The sequence below is a fragment of the Quercus lobata genome, chromosome 1 (assembly GCF_001633185.2).
Source record: "Quercus lobata isolate SW786 chromosome 1, ValleyOak3.0 Primary Assembly, whole genome shotgun sequence".
Classification (NCBI taxonomy): Eukaryota; Viridiplantae; Streptophyta; class Magnoliopsida; order Fagales; family Fagaceae; genus Quercus; species Quercus lobata.
Genome location: NC_044904.1, coordinates 19,458,536 through 19,477,899, shown reverse-complemented (window position 1 = coordinate 19,477,899; position 19,364 = coordinate 19,458,536). Strand labels below are relative to the sequence as shown.

General features: G+C 36.0%; 1 protein-coding gene across 1 annotated transcript; it reads right to left on the bottom strand.

The window, feature by feature from the left end:
- Window positions 1-1,067: 1,067 nt before the first annotated feature.
- Window positions 1,068-18,513, bottom strand: LOC115982394 (serine/threonine-protein phosphatase BSL3). Its single transcript, XM_031104983.1, has 21 exons — window positions 17,543-18,513; window positions 16,171-16,231; window positions 15,964-16,042; window positions 15,795-15,874; window positions 15,611-15,705; window positions 15,360-15,459; window positions 13,873-13,942; window positions 13,159-13,260; window positions 12,988-13,069; window positions 10,262-10,441; window positions 9,202-9,463; window positions 8,860-9,097; window positions 8,584-8,754; window positions 7,424-7,662; window positions 4,228-4,312; window positions 4,033-4,131; window positions 3,752-3,951; window positions 3,581-3,656; window positions 2,779-2,914; window positions 2,547-2,686; window positions 1,068-1,799 (listed from the first exon to the last, which is right to left on the bottom strand). Exons 1-21 carry the CDS (start codon window positions 17,994-17,996, stop codon window positions 1,716-1,718), a joined length of 3,033 nt encoding a protein of 1,010 aa, XP_030960843.1. The 5' UTR covers window positions 17,997-18,513; the 3' UTR covers window positions 1,068-1,715.
- Between the last annotated feature and the right edge of the window lie 851 nt (window positions 18,514-19,364).

The window sequence follows — 19,364 nt, the reverse complement described above, 5'->3', positions numbered from 1 at the left end:
AAATGTTTTACCAAATTTTTATTAAAGGCAAAACATTTTACAACTTTTTATAAAGGATTTTATGGTCAACAAAAAATATTTCATAAGTTTGACCAAATTTTACATGCAAACAAACACTTGAAAATGTGAAAATATTTTCCATTGAACATTTTACTTCAAAACAAATGCAGTATAACTTGATCCCTTAAAATAGATATTAATAAAAGAACAAATTTACTTCTAAGTTACGTAATAAAAGTACATCAGTCAAGTTTCAAAGATGTTGCAAGCAAAGAATGTCATCACATACTAACATTTTTATTTCCTGGTTTGCTAATTTATCATCGGCCTTCTACAAATGACAGACAGGTTTCTTGGGACTGATATGGTTTCATGTGGCAGAGACATTAGCTATGACCATGTTCTTGTTGAAATAGTGATGAGAGATAGTCAGAGACCTATATTTTCGTAGTGAAATATAATTAGAGAACACCATTTTATAATTGTTTTTGGCGTAATATTAGAGAACACTATGCAATTGTTGTATCTATGGTGTCACATCATTTTTTCTTCTTCATTTAGTGCAATGAAATTTTAAATGACATAAGACACTCTCCTTTCCCAAGCAAAAGAATCGAACCGCAACTACTACCAAGCTAATCAAGATCGCAGCTGCAGTCAAGTTGGATTAAAGTATCAAGGAAGGCCACACTTGAGCAAGACTCATCCTATTTTCCTAATGGACTGATTCACGGTTTCAAATCCCTCGTGAGGCAAGCCTGTCAGTATCACTGTTATGTGTTACTATTAAATTTCCAAGCCCACGGACCTCTCTATTTCCCCAACAGATGAGGGATTTTAGAAGTTGGTAATAAACGCGAAGAAATTAGGGGTTTCTCGGCTTCTTCAAATTAAAAAAAAAAAAAAAAAAAAAAAAAAAAAAAAAAAAAAAAAAAAAAAATCCATCGTGAACTGCATTTTGACAAGCACAGTTGCATTTGCGTGGAAATCAAAATAAACTGCTTGTCAAATTTGAAGAGAGAGAGAGAGAGAGAATAGAATAGAAAAAACAAAACTACGACATCACAGATAAATAAAGCTAAAGCTACATCTCTAATTCTTTGCAATAGAAAACAAGATACAACATTCTATGGCCAAAACTTCATATTTTTCATGTGGCGGGCAAAAACGTTACTTATCTTCACACAGAAGTTACATTGTACAAAGCAGAGATGAAAAATACACAAAGCAACACCTCTATGATACACGGATGCCCACAAAGATTATATATCTCACCATCACATATAAAGACCTCGTGTCCTCTCAAAAAGAGAAAAAATAATAGGCCTAAAACAAGAAATAAAAATAATATAATTAATGAGAAAAATACCCATCACTACCAACCCATAGGAAGAAACAACCAAGACTGACCTCTACCTGCCTGTGGCTCAATTTACAAAGGGGGGCTCGACCCATATTGTAACTTTCAAGTTTCAGCACATCAAAGAAAACCTACAGCCGCCTGCAACCTGGTTCTCCAAACTCGCATCTTCATATTAAGGTCCACCGTGTGGCGAGAAACCCAAAATTCAGAAGGCCTTCCAATTTTCTTCAGGGAACCAAGATCACAAGTACGGTAATTCCTGTCATATGTCATCATGCTCTATACAGAAATGCAACCCCACGTGGTAGCATACGCGTGAAAGTAACATAGGGAAACAATTTGGACCAATATATTATATCCAAGCAAGAGAGCCTCGATCATTTGTTACTTGAGGACGGCCTCTAGTTGGTGTTGGAGGTCTGTTAGCATTCAGCTCCTGATCTCATTCAAAAAAAGAGTAGAGAAGCATTAATACCAAAACAATGTAGCAATTTTAGGTCGTGCAAACACACATACATTCAATTTACACCCCTACAGTAAGTCTGTAACTAGCAACTAATACTACACCATCTAATACCAGTATTTCATCAAATCTATTATTAGAATATATGCTTTCTCCATACCCATCAAGCTTGATGATCAATGATTAAGAACCCTCTCATTTATAAATTCTTCAAAATAAAAAATAATTAAAAAAAATTACTAGATGCATGGATATATGAATTGGGTAGTAAATAAGAATAAATTTATATGAAAATTAGTGTGCATGTTAACGAAAAGCATGTAGAGAACATAAATTTCTCTACATAAATTGCATAGGTGGAATTGACTAAATATTAATATGATGTGAACTATAAAGTGATGGAATGATTTTTGTTGAAGTTACACCGAGTATAACTTACACCTAACATGCACACACACATATAAAGATCAACTTACACATGGTGTAACCACTAAAAAAAAAAAAACTACCAAGTTAACATTTTATAGATGAGATATCTGTCATCTTAAAATTTTGCAAGTATGAAAGGTATAAGAAGAGAATGTAATCCAACCGTGAATTTGTCAAAATAAACATCCAATAAAAAAATTATTGAATAGTGTAACATTACCAAAAGTTAGACCAACTGCAACTTGAACCCAACCTTCTATATATACACACACACACACAAAGAGACATCACCTGCATCCATGTATCTTCTATATGACGTTCCGGTGAATTTTCTGGCGATGAAACTGCTGGTGGCAAGGGATGAATAAGTTTTGGAACCACCACCAAATCTCTACCCAAAACTAAGATTGCTCCTGCATTATTTGCAGTACCTGTCGAAAGGGGCAAGAGCCAAACTTAAAAATGTTAAATCATCTAAGGAGCTTAAAAAATGCATAAATAGTCACAAAGACCAGGAACGTACCACAGTAGTTGGTAGCTGAGAAAAGTGTAATCAAATGTCCCTGGGCAAAACGCTCAAATCCATCCATTACACATTCATGTGCTCGTACAATCAACTGAAGATCATTGTTGTTGCAGAATTCCATGACACGATCAGGCTACAACAGCAAACCCTTTTAATGAGCATAACACGCAGACACAAACTTAAAAACACGGCCAAAAAAAAAAATGGCAACTAATAATTATTAAGATTAGAATTCATGACCTATTCCAAATACACACAACCTGCTTATGACCTAAACCAAAGCCCAAGATTATACAGGTAAAAAATACCGTAAACAATGGATGAGTTCTCCAAGTCTATCATGAGAAAATTATTTCTAAAAATTTCAAATGTTTAAAATTATAATACAGCACTCAAACAGGCTGGGGGGGGGAAGATAAATGGAAGCATTTTCTAATATAAGTAGTAAAAATTTATTAAAATAGAAGAGAAACCTCACTTTGTTCACAGCCAGTCTCAAGTCCGGAAAAAAAAGATGAGGGTTGTGGCAGGTTTTTTTTTTTTTTGATAAGTAATAAAGATTCATTGATATTAAAAAGAGAGAACTGTCAACATAGACATTAATCTCGAGCCTCTTACAAACTTGTTAAATGTGCTTTTACTTTTAAAACCTTTGACACAAGTTGGAATCAATGTATTCAAAGATACTCTCATCTTGGAATATATCAACACATAAATCATAGGACACTTCTTTCAACATATACTTGAAAGCTAGAATGCTTCATAAATACGACAATAGAAGCTATAAAACAAGACTCACCCCAAAAGTAACTAACCCCGGACCTCTGGCATTAGGTCGCAATCCTTCCACACTGTCATTTTCTGTCGGGTCAGACCTGAGGGGAAAGCATATTAAAATGTCATTGATGAATCAACAAGACTCACGAACATTATCACACACCAAACTGAAACAGCTTAGACATTCACTGACCACAATAAATCCATAAGCACAATTGAGCCTGCTTCCATTGTAATTGGACGCTGAAGATTCTCAATCTGTTCCACATGATTTATAGATCGACCGATACCACCATGCATACAGATGATTTTCTTTTCAATTAGAGCTGCCAGCGGAAGCCAATTGAACAATCGGTTTATCCGATGCCATGCCCATATTCCATCTCTCTCACCCTGTTCAGCAAGTTACAAAGTTGTTAGCTCCAACCAGTTGATGCAAGATAGCACAGACATTATTTAATGCATTTTATATACCATGCGCTCAATGCACTCAATCCGAAAGCCAAAAAGAGCATTAATATCTGCAGCTTCATGATTCCCACGAATTAAATGGACATTGTGTTGATACTCCACCTGCAAAATTGATGTAAGTTACATAATTCTTGGACCATCAAGTTCCAAGACAAAGTGATAGGAATGCATCAAAAACATAATTAACACAAAAACTACCTTCAAAGCAAGCAGGAGAGTAATGGTTTCCAGGCTATGCTGACCTCGGTCAACATAATCTCCTAAGAAGAGATAATCGATATATCTGATAGTCAACCATACAAAATCAGCATAATGGGAACAAAGTGTCCAAGTATAGACTTGTCTATAATGCAAAGCAGTGAGCTAAACTAATATCACTCTTGAAAAATGAGCCAATGATTTACTGATAAAAACATAAAAAGAACAAGCTAACATCCATGATCTAATGAGATGCTTTAGAAACATAAATGAACTGAGACTGTGAAGACAAAAGATGCGTGGATGTTGAATAGCGTGATAAAATGAAGATTGCTTCCAAAAATATTTTCAAATCCAATGGGTATTGGAGTAATGCAGAAATGTTTTTGATGGACATGACCAACCAACATGGCTCCAGCCTCTTTAAATTAGAAAACACTGAACATTTTATAAGGGGTATTTAATCGTTTTTAATTTGCGTTCTTCTGTATCACATTTAGCCCATCCTTTAAACTAGAGACTCCTACTTGATATGAGTCTTGGCTAATCTATTCTTGCTTGAGATTATTCCAGGGTTTGTTCAGTTGTAGAAAGTTCAAAGTTCTCTGTCCAAGTAGGAGTTTCTAATTTAATTTATATAGTTTTGCTTCTGTATGAACTACCTTGTTAACAGGAACTAAGTCTGATCATGAAAACCATTTTGCAGAGTACACACCATTTTGATAGTGAGACCAGTAAATTCTTCAAGGTAAGATGCTACAAGCCAATCATCAAACTTTCAGGTTCTCTCTCTTCTTCTTTAAACTTCTACTAGTTCAGATTTGAAGATTTCTCCTCTATTGATATCCAGAACTAAACAGTCAATTTTGAACGCACAGCCAGCCATCTTTTTGAAACAATCTCATTCCTAAGACCATCCTTTGATCACAAACCCCTAACCTTATTGTTATACAGAATACAGTTGTTATTCTTGAAAACCATTAAATTTCCTCTCCCCAAAAATCCATGCAACTTTCTCTTCTTTATTTTTTTTTTTTGATAAAAAATGGAAGATATATATTAAAGAAGAACACAGCCCCGTACATAGGAAATGTACTAAGAAGGCAAAAACATCAAGAAACCAAATTACAAAGATCAAACAAAGCAGGAAGAGATAAACAAGAAAAAGAAGGTAAAACTAAGCACCATTCAAGAAGAGTAAGAAAGAAAAAAGACTTAAACTCAAGAATGGACCGTTCACGACCCTCAAAGCTTCTAGCATTCCGCTCCCTCCAGATACACCACATCAAACAGTGAGGCACCATCCTCCAGATAACTATAATACGATGACGCCTGAAGTTGCAAGACCAACAGTCTAACAAATCCACTACCCTTTGCGGCATCACCCAACAAATACCACCCAAGCAAAAAACCATACTCCACATCTCAAAAACAAAAGGACAATGAAGGAGAAGATGATCAACGGATTCCCCAGACCTTTTGCACATATAACACCACTCAAGAATAACAAGATGCCTCTTCCGAAGGTTATCAATAGTTGGAATCTTGCCTAAAGCAGCAGCCCAAGAAAAAAAAGCTACCCGGGGGGGAACCTTCGAATGCCACATAAGTTTCCACGGGAACGATGTGACGATAGAGGGGGAAAGAGAGTGATAATACCCGCTCACCATGAAACCCCTACTGCTGGCTGGCTTCCAACTAAATTTGTCAGAACCAACACCTCGCACCTTAGTGGAATAGATCAAACCCAAACAAGAATCCAAAGATTGAGACTCTTGATCATTCACTAAGCGGCGAGATTAGAGGTCCCAAAAAATTCTCCCATTTGCACAGCACAAAACCTCAGAGACTGAAACATCCCTAGTCCTACTAATATTATATAAGTCTGGAAACACCTCCTTAAGAGGACAATCCCTACACCACACATCAACCCAAAACTTCACACGAGTACCATCACCCACATCATACCGAAGGAACTTAGAAAAATTCAGCCAGCCTTTTCTATTACAACCCATAACCCCTAAAATACTTTTTCAATCCAACCTTTACTCCTGATATGCCTTAATTCTACCTTCCCTTCCACAAAACTTATAAGCAAGGCACTAGGTCACCTACATTGTTTGTCAGCAATCCCTAATCATTAGTTTTAAGTGCTGCCCTATAGCGGCACATCTTGTCAAAATCAAGAATCCGCCCTCGGATTATTTGCATCCATGACCAAGTTTCATGCTTGCTATAAATTTGGGACTTGATTCACATTCCTTAGTAGAGACCATTATCTTAAACCCACATAGATTTTCACAAACTGAACTCACTTTTCAGGTAAAATATTTCAGAATAAACTTTTGGGGCTTGGGGAAGGAGTTGAAGTAAGCTGTAAACTAAATAGATGAGTATTTTTTTTTTTCAAAGATAAATAATGCTTAAAAAATTGGGTTATCTTAGTAGAAAATAATCTTAATTTCCTAAAGCAATACTTGATTTTTTCTGTGCCACAAGGCAGGTAATTCTAAGTCAAGACAACTCTATCAATAATACATGCCTTAAGTCCAACAACCAAGTTACCCACAGCATATAAGCTGAGTGTCAATTTTGTATACCAATAAATGATACACACAAAATCAAGTTCTTCAACCACAAGTTTCAAACTAAAATCAGATGACAAGTGGGTACATTTCACCGATGCACGAAGGTTTCACTCAGTGAAGAAAGTATAAAAGGTTTAGAATATTACATTTGAACTTCGGCAGAATTGAAAACAAATCTATTGAGAGAAAACATAAGATCATGAAGTCCTCCACAAACATAAAATAACACACAAGTACATAAAAGTGTGTGCACACACCCATGGTATGTGTATGTTTCATTCATACAAAGGCTAGTGCAGGAATAATCATAGGGAATCCTGAAAGTGCCAAAACAAGGTAAAAAGTAAGAAGACAGATATAACAAAATATTTCCATCACATTTCAGCTCTCAGGGTTTAATCTGCCACCCAGTCTATACGCATAAATTTGGGCCCTAAGTTCACTGTAATGCTCCATAAGTTTCATATGCACCCAAAGGGTCTTGAACCCATGTCTTTACCCTCCACCTGTTCTTAAAGGGGAGGAAGTGCTATTTGGGCTAGAGTTCATTGGCCCATATGAACTACTATGCTTGATACAAAAGAACTTTAACTAATCAGATAACTTACGCGATATCCCCAGCAGTTGAAGGTGATCCATATTCATCAAAAAGGCGCATGAGATCCCCAAATTGCCCATGCAAATCACCAAATATCTTGATGGGAGCCTTGAGCTGTAAAACACTTGGTTCACTTGAAAATATCCGCTCAGCACTGTCACAGAGATCAGCTAATTCATTGCAATCTAAAAAAAATTGTCGGCGAACTGGAGGCTTCCAGCCACGAGGCTTTAGAAGTGCTGCTATGACCTAATAAGATATGGGAAAAAGGAAACTTTTTTAAAAGAAAACAAAGAACATTAATCTTTTATAAGTAAACTTAAAATAGCATAAGTGGGAGATAAGGAAAAGAGATAGATTGACCTAAAAATTGGTTGAGAAGAGTTCAATGATTCAGCAACTTACCCACTGTCTTGAAATTCAAAGGGAGACATTTTTTGATAAATAAAATTTAAAGGGAGATATATATGACTGATATACATATGTATACCCAACAGGAAACATAAACAACATGGAAGCAAAACAAAATAACTCAAAAATATATTCTTAGAGATGTAATCATTAACATGCATCTTGTAATGCATATAAATTTCAGACACTTGATGATGTAGGGGCCCACAAGCCAAGAAGGATCATGGTTGCAAATTATTTAATTAGTAATTAGGAAGTTCATTCCAAGGCAAGATTTCTTTAACATGCATTTTTTCTTAACTAAAAAACATATTCTTTTTCTATTGATTAATGAAATTCCAATTTTCAACACATCATCAGTATACTACATCAATCTAAAAAGACATATAAAAGTAACCAGTAAAGCCAAGCGGTTGCAAAGAGATACACATCTTAATGTAAAATTCAGATGATCTCAACTCAACCCGAACTTGTTGCAAACATAAATATTAGCATACAAACTGAAATTTTTTGAACCATTTGACATGGACATTTTTATTTCCTTTGATTAAACAACAAAAGAAAAGCCATCCAGGTCTCATTTATAGAGACATCAACCCCGTATAGAGTAAAATATAAGAGTTAATAGTAGTAATTTTTCCATCTAATTGTGGTAGGCTGCACAGGTCCAGGTTTATTGTTTCATTATTCTACATCAAAAAAATATGCATCTATTTACAATGATAATTATATTGTAGTGTATAACTAGGTCCATCATACCTTTTTGGGTACACTATTGATGGACATTTGTCGATCTAATAGTTTTCTTGCAGCAGTTGCACTCTCTGGGGTCCCATAACTGACCCGCCTGCCTTCATTTTCAAACTGATCAATTGAAAGCTGTCTGACCATGCCACCTAAAGCTCCACCAGTCTCTGCAGCTACAACAACCTGACAACACATTCAAGAAAACATCAGCAGAGGCACAAATATACATTTCCATAATAAAATTGGCTTGAGATAATGTTCAAAATATTATCCAAAACTAATACTGACAGCTCTGTGATGCAGCCGAACTCCAGCTGGAGCAAGATTATTAGATCCAGCTGAATCAGGCTTAATTAAGGTAGATATCTGTTTTCCACTAGGGGTAGCCTCTGCCCCACGATCTCTGTCAGGCAGTTCAACCTCTCCATTAACTTGCCGTGCCTTGGCAGCGGCCAATGTAGCACTGATAGCCTCTGCTTCTGCTGCTGATGCTTCAACCAAATACTCAACACCTTTGCTTATTCTCCTGCATAAAAATCCACATCCAAATGCTTTTTGAATAAATAAGATAACAAGCTACAAATCAATAACTAACATCCAATGCAAATACAAATTCTATCACTAGCCAACCTCGATCCCATGGCATTTTCTGTGCTTATATCAGTATACATGTCACCATTTATAGGAGGGGCAACTGGATTCCCCAACACAACTGAACCATCAGGAGCTGCTTCAGGCATTGTTTGCCTTGTCCTTTCATCAATGAACCTTCCAGGTAACCGCCCTGCTTGAACATTAGCTGCAGCAGCCGCAGCTGCAGCATGTGAAGCAGCACTTGTTGTTTCAGCAGCAGCCAGATCTTCAGCAACAAGTAGGTCATCAAGCAACACCCCTATAGAATAAACACAACAAATCATTTTGCTTAAGTATTATCAACTTTGACAATCATCAGCTCACCAACACATAAAATACAAGGTGAACTCCACTATCCAAAATAGAAAAGCTTTTAAACATCACCATCCAGAAAAGTGTATTAAGTCCTACATGGAGGACCAAACTCTAAATATTGTTAGCTTGCAAGATAAAACACATTTGCTTGCCACAATTTATGACCAAAAAGAGAGGAAAAAGAGTTCAGAAGAACATAGGCACTTAAGGAAATATCTGGTTAGGATAACATTCTGATGCCAAGAATAAAAGAAAGCCATTTAATTCCATATCTCATCCATCATTAATGCAGGTACATTATCCTCCAATACAACCTCCTTATCCAACCTTTCAACATTTTATTTTAAATATTCCAATCCTACCCGTTTCCAATTTTCACCCTAAATCACAGACTGCAAAAATGTGTTCTATATAAAAGTGAAATTCTAATTATTCAGCAACACAGAACCTATTTACCATGGTACTCACTCATTAAGAGCCTAATGTTCAATATCTTTAACCGTCATGCAATGGGTTGGAGGAGATTTACCCAACCCAGTCTGGAGGAGAAGACTTTGTCCCACCACCATATCTATGGCGCTTAAATTGACCTCAAGAACCAGATGAAATGTATTTTACATCACTCAAGTTAATCATGCAATACTTTTTAAGTGGCTTACATTTCTACATTAAGATCAGCATAAGTGAAGCTATTAGAAGACAGAATGATGCAAGATTTGAAATAATTAGATTCATCTCGTACCACCACGTAAACCACCATAAATAAATATTAAGTCACCAACTGCAGCAGCTGCATGCCTGCAACGCCTTGTCAATTCAACTGCAGCATCTCCACCAGCTGCATCAGCACTGTATCGTCCTGTCCTAGGACTAGTAACAACAGATTTTGTATCACACCACACACCTGCTGCAGTATCCAACACTGCAAAAGGGAAGGAAGATGAAAGTTTTGTAAGATATCTTTGGGTGGATCATCTTTAAAAGAGAGAGTAAAAAATAAACTTCCTTCAGCATAACAGCAACAATTCTTTTGGTGATACATGTAACAATCAAACTAAAATTATAATGAATTTCCCAATATTTTTCTACAAGTATACCTCTAGTATTTATTTTAAGGTAGCACAGGGTCATAATTATTAATTATATATATATATATATTTTTTTTTTATAAGTGTCATAATTATATTTAATACCAGCAGTAGAATAAAGCGTGACACTTTGAACAACAAATCCCTACTTCAAACTCACAAAGTTAGTTAGCGTAAGATTAATTTGAAGGGCATGAGCAGAACTTGTTTGATTTGAAGTTCTTATTCTTGAAGACCCTTTATGATTGGACTTTAATACCAACCTCCTTTTCTACTATTGACTTTCTAGAGTTGTTGGATTCCTAGAAACTTCAGTCTTCTTTGCATCTATTTTTCTTTTTCTTCCCCTTTTTGTTTGGGCTTTTTCTCAGTATACACCCCACGTACTAGGGTCACGCCCTTTTTGGTGCTGTTTTTTTTATTTTATTACTTATCCAAAAAAATGTCAAAAGAGAACCTATCACTTCAGTTTGTCTTGGAAAGTAAGACAAATCCATCAGACCCTAACAGTGACAAGATAGCACAAGTTGAACAATGACATCTTAAAAGGAAAAAGAACTAGATACAATAACTAACTTTCTAAAACCAACACAATACTGATCATTATAGACAGATATGGAAAAACATACATCCAAGAGGTAAGGGGAAAGGCATACCTAACAGCATGAGATCAGAACAACTGGGCACAAAATTAAGGATCAATGGCACACAGAAGAGCATACTAAATCAAATATGACTGCTCTTATTCTTTTTTTATTCTTTTTTTGGTTAGTTAAAACCTATATGACTACTCAGAGAAATTTTCCAAACCCTAAGAGTTGAATATCCATCCAACTTAAACCTCACGGTCATGTCCTAGAGAAAGCATAATGATCTATCCTCACAGTTGGGTAAAGAAAGGGTCAAAATAGAGGCCAGAAACCTCAACATTCTAAATAAAATTTATATATTTTTCCCTAGATGCACCTCATATGCAATATCCCTTCCATTTTCTCCAAATATGTAATACAAAGCTGTTAGATTCTCAGCTGAGATAAATTAGTGTCACCCACCTTAAAATATAAGGAAGCACCAACAGACCCACGTCCAGCATCTCTTCAATAAATTACCGTCATATTTTTCCACTATCAATCAAGGGTGAAGCTAGGCCCCACCCAAATATCCTTACCCATATATATGTTCACGAATTTGCTCCCTATGCATATTAGAATTTGACTTTTTTATTTTCTTTCTATATTTTTTTCTATTATACATGATTGGTAGGATATTATTTCCTTCATATGTTAAACTTCATTTAAGGAAAACCTTTCTTATTTTTATCAATGTCTCTTAAAGATTCAAAACCTATAAAAGGAAAATAAATGTTTAAAAAAAATTATTATTACCTTTCAAAAGTGATAAAAATTATAAAAAATACAATTCACAATGTAATAATTTATTATTCTTAAGTAAACTTGTGTATAAGTAATAAAATATGAGAAGGATTACATGATAATCTCCAAAATTTAAACTGTTTTAAAGTGAAATATGAAATTTCAAGTTCATCTATATTTACAATATATTGTTAAAAATGTTACAATTTGATTATTTTATGAGTTAATATTAATTAATATATTAGCATTAGAATTCACATAAGTTGCACTTGAGGTTAGTCTAACTATTAACAACCTTTTTCATATAAATAGTAAGTGGAATCTTCAATTAAAAAGACAAAAACAAAAACAAAAAAACCCACAAAATGACTTATGCTTGTGTAGAAAACATTTAACAGATAAACACAACAATTTTTTTTTTTTTTTGGGCATTAAAATATTGCTTATTATTCACATAAATTGTTTTTTATTATTTAGGTTGGCCTCAAGTATTCATGAGCATGTGTTTGTGGCTTATAAATTTTTCTCCCCATGGCATCAAATCCTGGCTCCACCACTATCCTTAGTTCAATTCAAAACCGTTGACAAAAAACATAAATAAACGCCACGACTTGGTCATATAACCATTGGTTCGCTAAGTATGCTAAAAAACTTACTATTACGCACAAAATTGCTAGCAATAAGTTTTATTTGAGCTCTATCTAGGCACAGCTGAGTTTACCCCAAGGGGTAGCCCAATCAGCTGGGGACCATCCTAATGAAGCAGAGGTCACTGGTTTGAATCTCCCCTTCCCCTCCCTTTTGAGCCAATACTTACTTATCAGGGGAAAAAGCTGGGTCAACATTTTTTAGGGAAAACTTAGTCACAAGCTGAGCTTAAACCAGGCTAAGCTCACAAAAGTTAACCTGACAATCCTAGCAATGCACATTTGACTTATGTTTTAAAAGGCCACTGTCTCAACCGTACCCAGATCAGAACTCAAGTATGTAAAGACCAAATCGGGTACCTGCAACACTTGATGAGTCTTCCACCATGCGTCCCCCACCAAGTGCACCTCCAGACACATGAAGCCTTGCATTAACAAAGACCTGAAAACAGATGTGGCCATGTGATTCATCTTCTTATAAAAATAAATCAGGTAGTCAACCAAACAAAATTTTAAAAAACCAAAACCCACTGCTGCATGTTGATATCTTGGAGATGGTGAGACACCTGGGGCAATTGCCCACTCCCATCGGCCATCCCTATGTTTAGCAAGTCCATATGCACTTGCTAGTGGCTGCAAGTAATCATGAGAGCAAGAAACAATATTCAGGTTAACCAAACTTCAAACTTAAGCAGAAAAGGAGTACACTGTTAAATAAGAAACAAGAATTTTGGTAACCAGCTTCAGCACTATTGTGCACGCAACGTTAAAACACAATAGCCTTGAAAAAAGAATGAATTCTACAGATATAAATGAGTATTCCTAGACAAATGTGTGTGAGTAATTTAACAACTGATTTTAAAAGCCCCCAAACAAAGATCCATTACTTCTGGAATTTTAGCAAAACATATTCTTCATTGAATGGAAAACATTACATCAATATAAATAAACAACTAACAACTAACCATAACAGAACTCAGATTTAATAGGCTCTGAAATAACTATGAGAAAACAAATAAAAACACAGTAATGTAATAAAAATTAATATAAGACCTAGCCCATTACATGAATATGAATACAAAAAATACCCCTAAATCCTTTAAAAAAATAAAATAAAAAACTAGCTTCTCACTGCCTGCATCACATCTTAGGCAATTAGAATCGAGTGACAACAAGCCAAGCCAAGTTATGAAATGCTACATAACAAAATTTTAAGATGATGCTAGTTAGAATTTTTTGACTCACCACACTGTTTGCATCCCTTCCTCCACAAAGCAGAAGAAGACCATCAGAGCGTGCACTTGCAGTTGCATACCTAATCAGACATATCGGGTAAATGAGGGCTCAAATCAATAACATGCACACAAGCTATTCATGAATCATAACATCATTTTCACATGTTCAACAAGTGATAAGAACTTTAAAAAAAATGTGGATATCATAACCTATTGAGTGCAACAAATGTTTACTGCTTTCTCAATGAGGAAACGAGAAACTCTTGTGAATAGAAAAATGCATGCATGTGACACAAGAAACACATGTAACACAAGCCAGGACTAACTGTTATCTGAAAGTATAAAATGACAAACAATTATAACAAAGAGCATCTGTCAGGAAACTAAATGCTGTTTCCAAAAGCTATCCTAGTGTATCCTTCCAAAAGGTCACAAAATTGCAAGGCTAGAGAAAAAAATTCACATTATATGGCACTTTATTTTCTAAGCCCTACAGTCCTTTTTGTCCAATTCTAGCAAAAGTCCAATCTCAACTGAAAAGTGTCAACACAGCAAAATAAAAATAAAAATAAAAGTCACAAGGCAGTTAAAGATTGTCTACTTTCTGGACATGAGGTGGTCAGCCATCCATATCATCAATAACTGCCAGCAATTGTAAGAGAAGCAATAACTGAAGTGCCATCCAGTTCAGACCATAGACCAATCAAGGGAATGACAAAAGAACATTCTTGATTCAGCATACTCCTCTCTTCCACCATTCTAGTATAAACTTTTTCAAACTAGCTATAAACTTAACACTGGATTTTGAAACAACATGCGAGGACATGGAACAGCCTTCTTTCCATTTATTCAAAAAACTGGCACAAAAGAAAGTTAGCCCAAAGTCCTAGACCCTAAACATGCACAAAGTATGGAAAGAAACAATACCAACCACAACTTCTAGATTAGGCGTTTTTAGAAACACAGTCATATCTTATATTACATTCTATGTCTAGCAAATGAATAGATTAACTTCATTATAAGCTTTAAATAAATTCGTGTAATTTATCACCACCAAGACTCCATATCTCTAACTAGTAACTTACACAAGAACCATCACCAGTAAAGTGAATATATTATGTCCAGCTAACTTAAATAAAAGCTTAGATATATCAATTGTCTCTAACTAGTACTAAAACTATAATTAGCAATGTGAACATGTTATGTCTGAATGACAAATCATCCCAGTCAAAAACCTAGAAAATCACTTAAACTGTAATTAGTAATATACCCAAGGCTAAAGATGTGTCACAAAATAATGACTAAATGAAGGTCATTCACTTAACAAGCCTGTGCAATTTATTGCTCATTAACACTTTTAAAGGCAAGACATACAGCAAATAAACATTATATGCAAAGGTTCAATAAAAAAAACTCAGGTAAAGTATTGGATATCACATATAAATGTGAAGATTTATAACTTTGTATTTGGACCCATTCAGAGAGAGAGAGATTTACATGCAAGGAGGAGGACCCTCTCCTTCTGGTTCCAACTTTCGCCATTCATATGGCTTGGCAGCTGTGTCCAGTGCCCATACATCAGCCAAAGGCCGCTTCCCTGAAAAGCACACAACAATACTGTTTATGTCCAATTAACACTCAACATATGCATCTCTGGTTTTTTTATGTAACCAATGCACAGTATGAATTTGGTTTATCCCCACCCTCCCCAAAAATAAAAGATGAGGCTTGAATGCAGAGTGAATTACCATCATTCCCACCAATTGCCATGAGATACCTTTGCCCCACCAAAGCCATCACATGTCCATAACGTGGCCCTGGTCCAGGGCCTTGAACAACAACTCTACAAGATATCAACCATTCATAATGAATAAATTGCAGAATATATATAGAAAAATGAGGAAGCACATATTTACGAAATTATGAGTCTACCTATGCCATCGGGGTCGTTGCTGTGTCAGGTCAAGAACATGAAGATCCTCAGCAGACAAACCAGCTGGACCAATTCCACCCTGTTTCAAAATATGAAAGTCTACAGTAAGAACTAAAACTGTGACTTGGTCAAAATGATTACTAAAAGGATAATATACTGCATGCTAACCTGAATAACTACCATAGTTCCCACAGCAGTGGCCACATGGGCAGCCCTTGGTGTAGGCGGTTCTCCAAAGGGAGTGATCCTGCAAAAAAGGTTTATTATAAGCACTAAAATAAGTTCAAGCAGGGTAGAAATGCACTATTTAACTGTAGCTAATAATGCACTGTTGTGTCTAGCCATAGGCTGATGAGATGAGATTCCTAGGCTTACCTAGACCATTTATTTGTTAATACATCATAACAGTGCACATCAGCTGTAGCACCTGCTAGTCCTGCAATCCAAGTAAAATTGTTAATATTCAATAAAGATTCAAGAATGGGTCAATTTCATGAAAACAAGAATCCATGAATTAAAACGAACCAATATTTGGAATTTCCATTTGGTAAATTATAAATATATATCATATCATATTATGATGCTGGCTTCAAGAATACTTGGCTCATATGTTAATCAAACACTTAGATAAAACAACAAAACAAGGTTTCTTGGCACCAAAAATAATAACAAAAGAACAAAGAAATGTCAATGAATTATTAGAATCTGACAAGCTATGCCTACCATACCACTTGTATTCATTGGAATTCAAAACAACAGCAATAATTACTTGGCATGAATTCATTGGGATTCGACAATACAAGGGATCAAATTTACTAAAGGCATGTTTGGAACGGAGGGAGACGGGGGAGGAGATGAGACAAGAAGGTGACCGGAATATAGTCCACTCTCCCTCCATTCAAATGTAGGGTCATCTGTCAAAACCATAACATAATTTGGAGTGTGGTTAAATTTGTATATTTCAGCCCCTTTCTCCTCTCCTCCCCTCCCAACTCCCCTCATCCAAACATAGGGTTAGATGTCAAAAACAAAATAATTTAGAGTTGTTGCGCCAAAATTGATAACAAAACCTAAAAACTCTAAAATTAAGTAAGTAAATCGGTGCCTCCTTCCCTTGCAAGAACAGATAGCAAGGGAGTTCATGGATTCAAAACATACTAGGTGAACGTGAAACATCCCCCTCTCTTTTTTCTTTTTTCTTTTTTTGGATAGATAAATACAACACACATCTATAGAGGACTTATTCGACTGACCCAATAACCTTAACGCTCCATACCTCACTTATGGAGAAGAGAATACCATCTAGTCACAAAATCAATACAATTTGAAGGTTACCAATATCATGAATGATATCAACACAAATTTATGACTCATTGGAATCTGGCAAAACTAGGGATCACACACCACTTGAACAACCAAAGTTTCAAAACAGTAACAAATGCTACTCTATAATCCAATAATAGAACAACCACGATCTGTAAGACAAAGCTAGGTTCACCCTCCGAAGAATGTTAAAGTTAGGGTTTTTCACAACATAAAAATCAACAAGACGACCAAACTATGAAGCTTCGATGACTTTGGCTTACTATAAATTCAACTCACTGAGAAAATTAGGGTTTCCTCATGCTACACCAAAATCTAAAAGTAGAAAATAGCTCCTTTTTAATAACTTGTATTAACTATAAGCCAACAAGCAACCAATAATAAGTAGCAATCGAACTGAGCAAATTGGAATGAGAAACCATACGGATTCCAGCGCTTCCGGCTGACGAAGGAGTTCCAGTGGCGGCAGAATTGCCCTCGAGCGCGGTGGCACCGCCGAACAAAATCAGCCTTGGTCCAATGTACCCAGGCGCGCCTTCCTCGCCGACTGCAGCCACTGCCGTGAGCGTGTGACCGCACCTCGGTCCCGGACCGTCTTCCTTCTTCTCTATGACCGCATTTACCACAGAATAAGTCGGCGCGTGCCTCGGTCCAACCACCGGGCTCTGCTGCGCCGGCGGTGGAGATTGCGGTTGCTGTTGCTGCTGCTGCTGCTGCTGTAGTGGTTGTGGCGGAGGTTGTTGAGCCGGAGTCTGAGCCGGCGACGACTCGCCTAGTTGTTCTCTCTCCATTGCAGCCGGAGATGACGGCGTATTGTGGTTCTGCACCGCGGGATCGTGATCGGTCTCCGGTACCATCGACGACGAGTCCACATCCATTGCTTCAATCCCTCGATTCGAGCCCTACGTTCAAGATCGGAGCAACAATTATCCCGAATTCGCATTTCTAATCAACATTTCGATCCACTTTTGGAATCAAAATCCCCGTTGCCGTCAACGATTCTCGCAACTCGAAGAATTCACAGACAAAAGAAAAAAACCCTAGCTCAGATCCTCGATTCTTCAGTCCGAGAAAAAACCACGCAAATTTTCAAAGAAAGTTCGAAGCAAAGAGAAAGTTATCGAGGCTTTTCTCTCTTTATCTCTCTCTCTCTCTGTGTGAAGAACCTCAAGGAAATGAAAAACAGGACACAGAAAATCTCAAAAGGACGAACAAGCACATCAAAGTGAGAAAAAATACCAATCTCTGTGTCTCTCTCTCTAAAAATCCCTCACTTTCTCTCTACCAATCGCTCGCTTTCTCTCTCTAGGAATTAAATTATAATATTATTGTATAGTGTAATACAAGTATTTCTTATTTTATTTCTTTGCTTTTCCTTTTCCTTTCTCTCTCTCTCTCCAAATGTACGTATTTTTTGAGAGAATGGCGTGGTGGTGTTGTATTTATGTCTCTCTCTTACTCTCTCTAGAAATGGTGCGTTGTTTTCCAATTTTGTTTGAAACTTTTTTTTTTTTGTTTCTTTGTTTTTTCTCTCTCTCTAGATTTATTACCGTAATTAGCCGGTAAGATGCGCCGCCAGAGTGGTGGTTGCGACGGCAAACAGAAAGAAGTGTTACCGGATAAACCGGGAACGAATAAAACTATTAACGGTGATTACCGGTTCCTATTTACGGAAAGTTTTGCCTCTTTTCCTAACTAATAGGTTGGGAAGGATAAAAGCAATTTACAACGAAAAGGAAGTGAACATCACGCGCGAATTCAACTATTAAAACTAACTCATATACCAATTTACACTTATCCCACTACTCTTTAAGTTTTGTATAGACAAATAGTGTGTTTGGATATTGCTTATTTTACTAAAAATTAAAAACTAAAAATACTATAACAAAATAATTTTTAAATATGTAAATAGTATCATGGGACCCATTTTTAATAAAAATTTTATTAAAAAAATAAGTTTGCGGGTCCCGTAAACTATGCACGATACCCATTAAAAAAGCCACCACAGCCACATAAAAACGCGTTTCACATAAAAAAATAAATAAATAAACGCAAACGCAGACACTAAATAATCACTGTCCAAACGGTCACTAAATCATATCACTTAAAACTAATCTTGTTAAATTTTAGAATCATGTTACAAGAAAATATATAAACTCCATGGTCCAAATTTAGACTTCATGAAGTTCTATTACATTTATCAAGAAACTTGTTACTCAATTGCCATTTTCTTGTGTTTTTGATAG

Coding starts and splice junctions, on each gene's coding strand:
- LOC115982394 (XM_031104983.1), bottom strand. CDS start 17,996: ATGGATGTGGACTCGTCGTCGATGGTACCGGAGACCGATCACGATCCC. Junction 15,706..15,794: donor CAACGACCCCGATGGCATAG/GTAGACTCATAA, acceptor GATATCTTGTAG/AGTTGTTGTTCAAGGCCCTG. Junction 13,261..13,872: donor GAAGGGATGCAAACAGTGTG/GTGAGTCAAAAA, acceptor GATTACTTGCAG/CCACTAGCAAGTGCATATGG.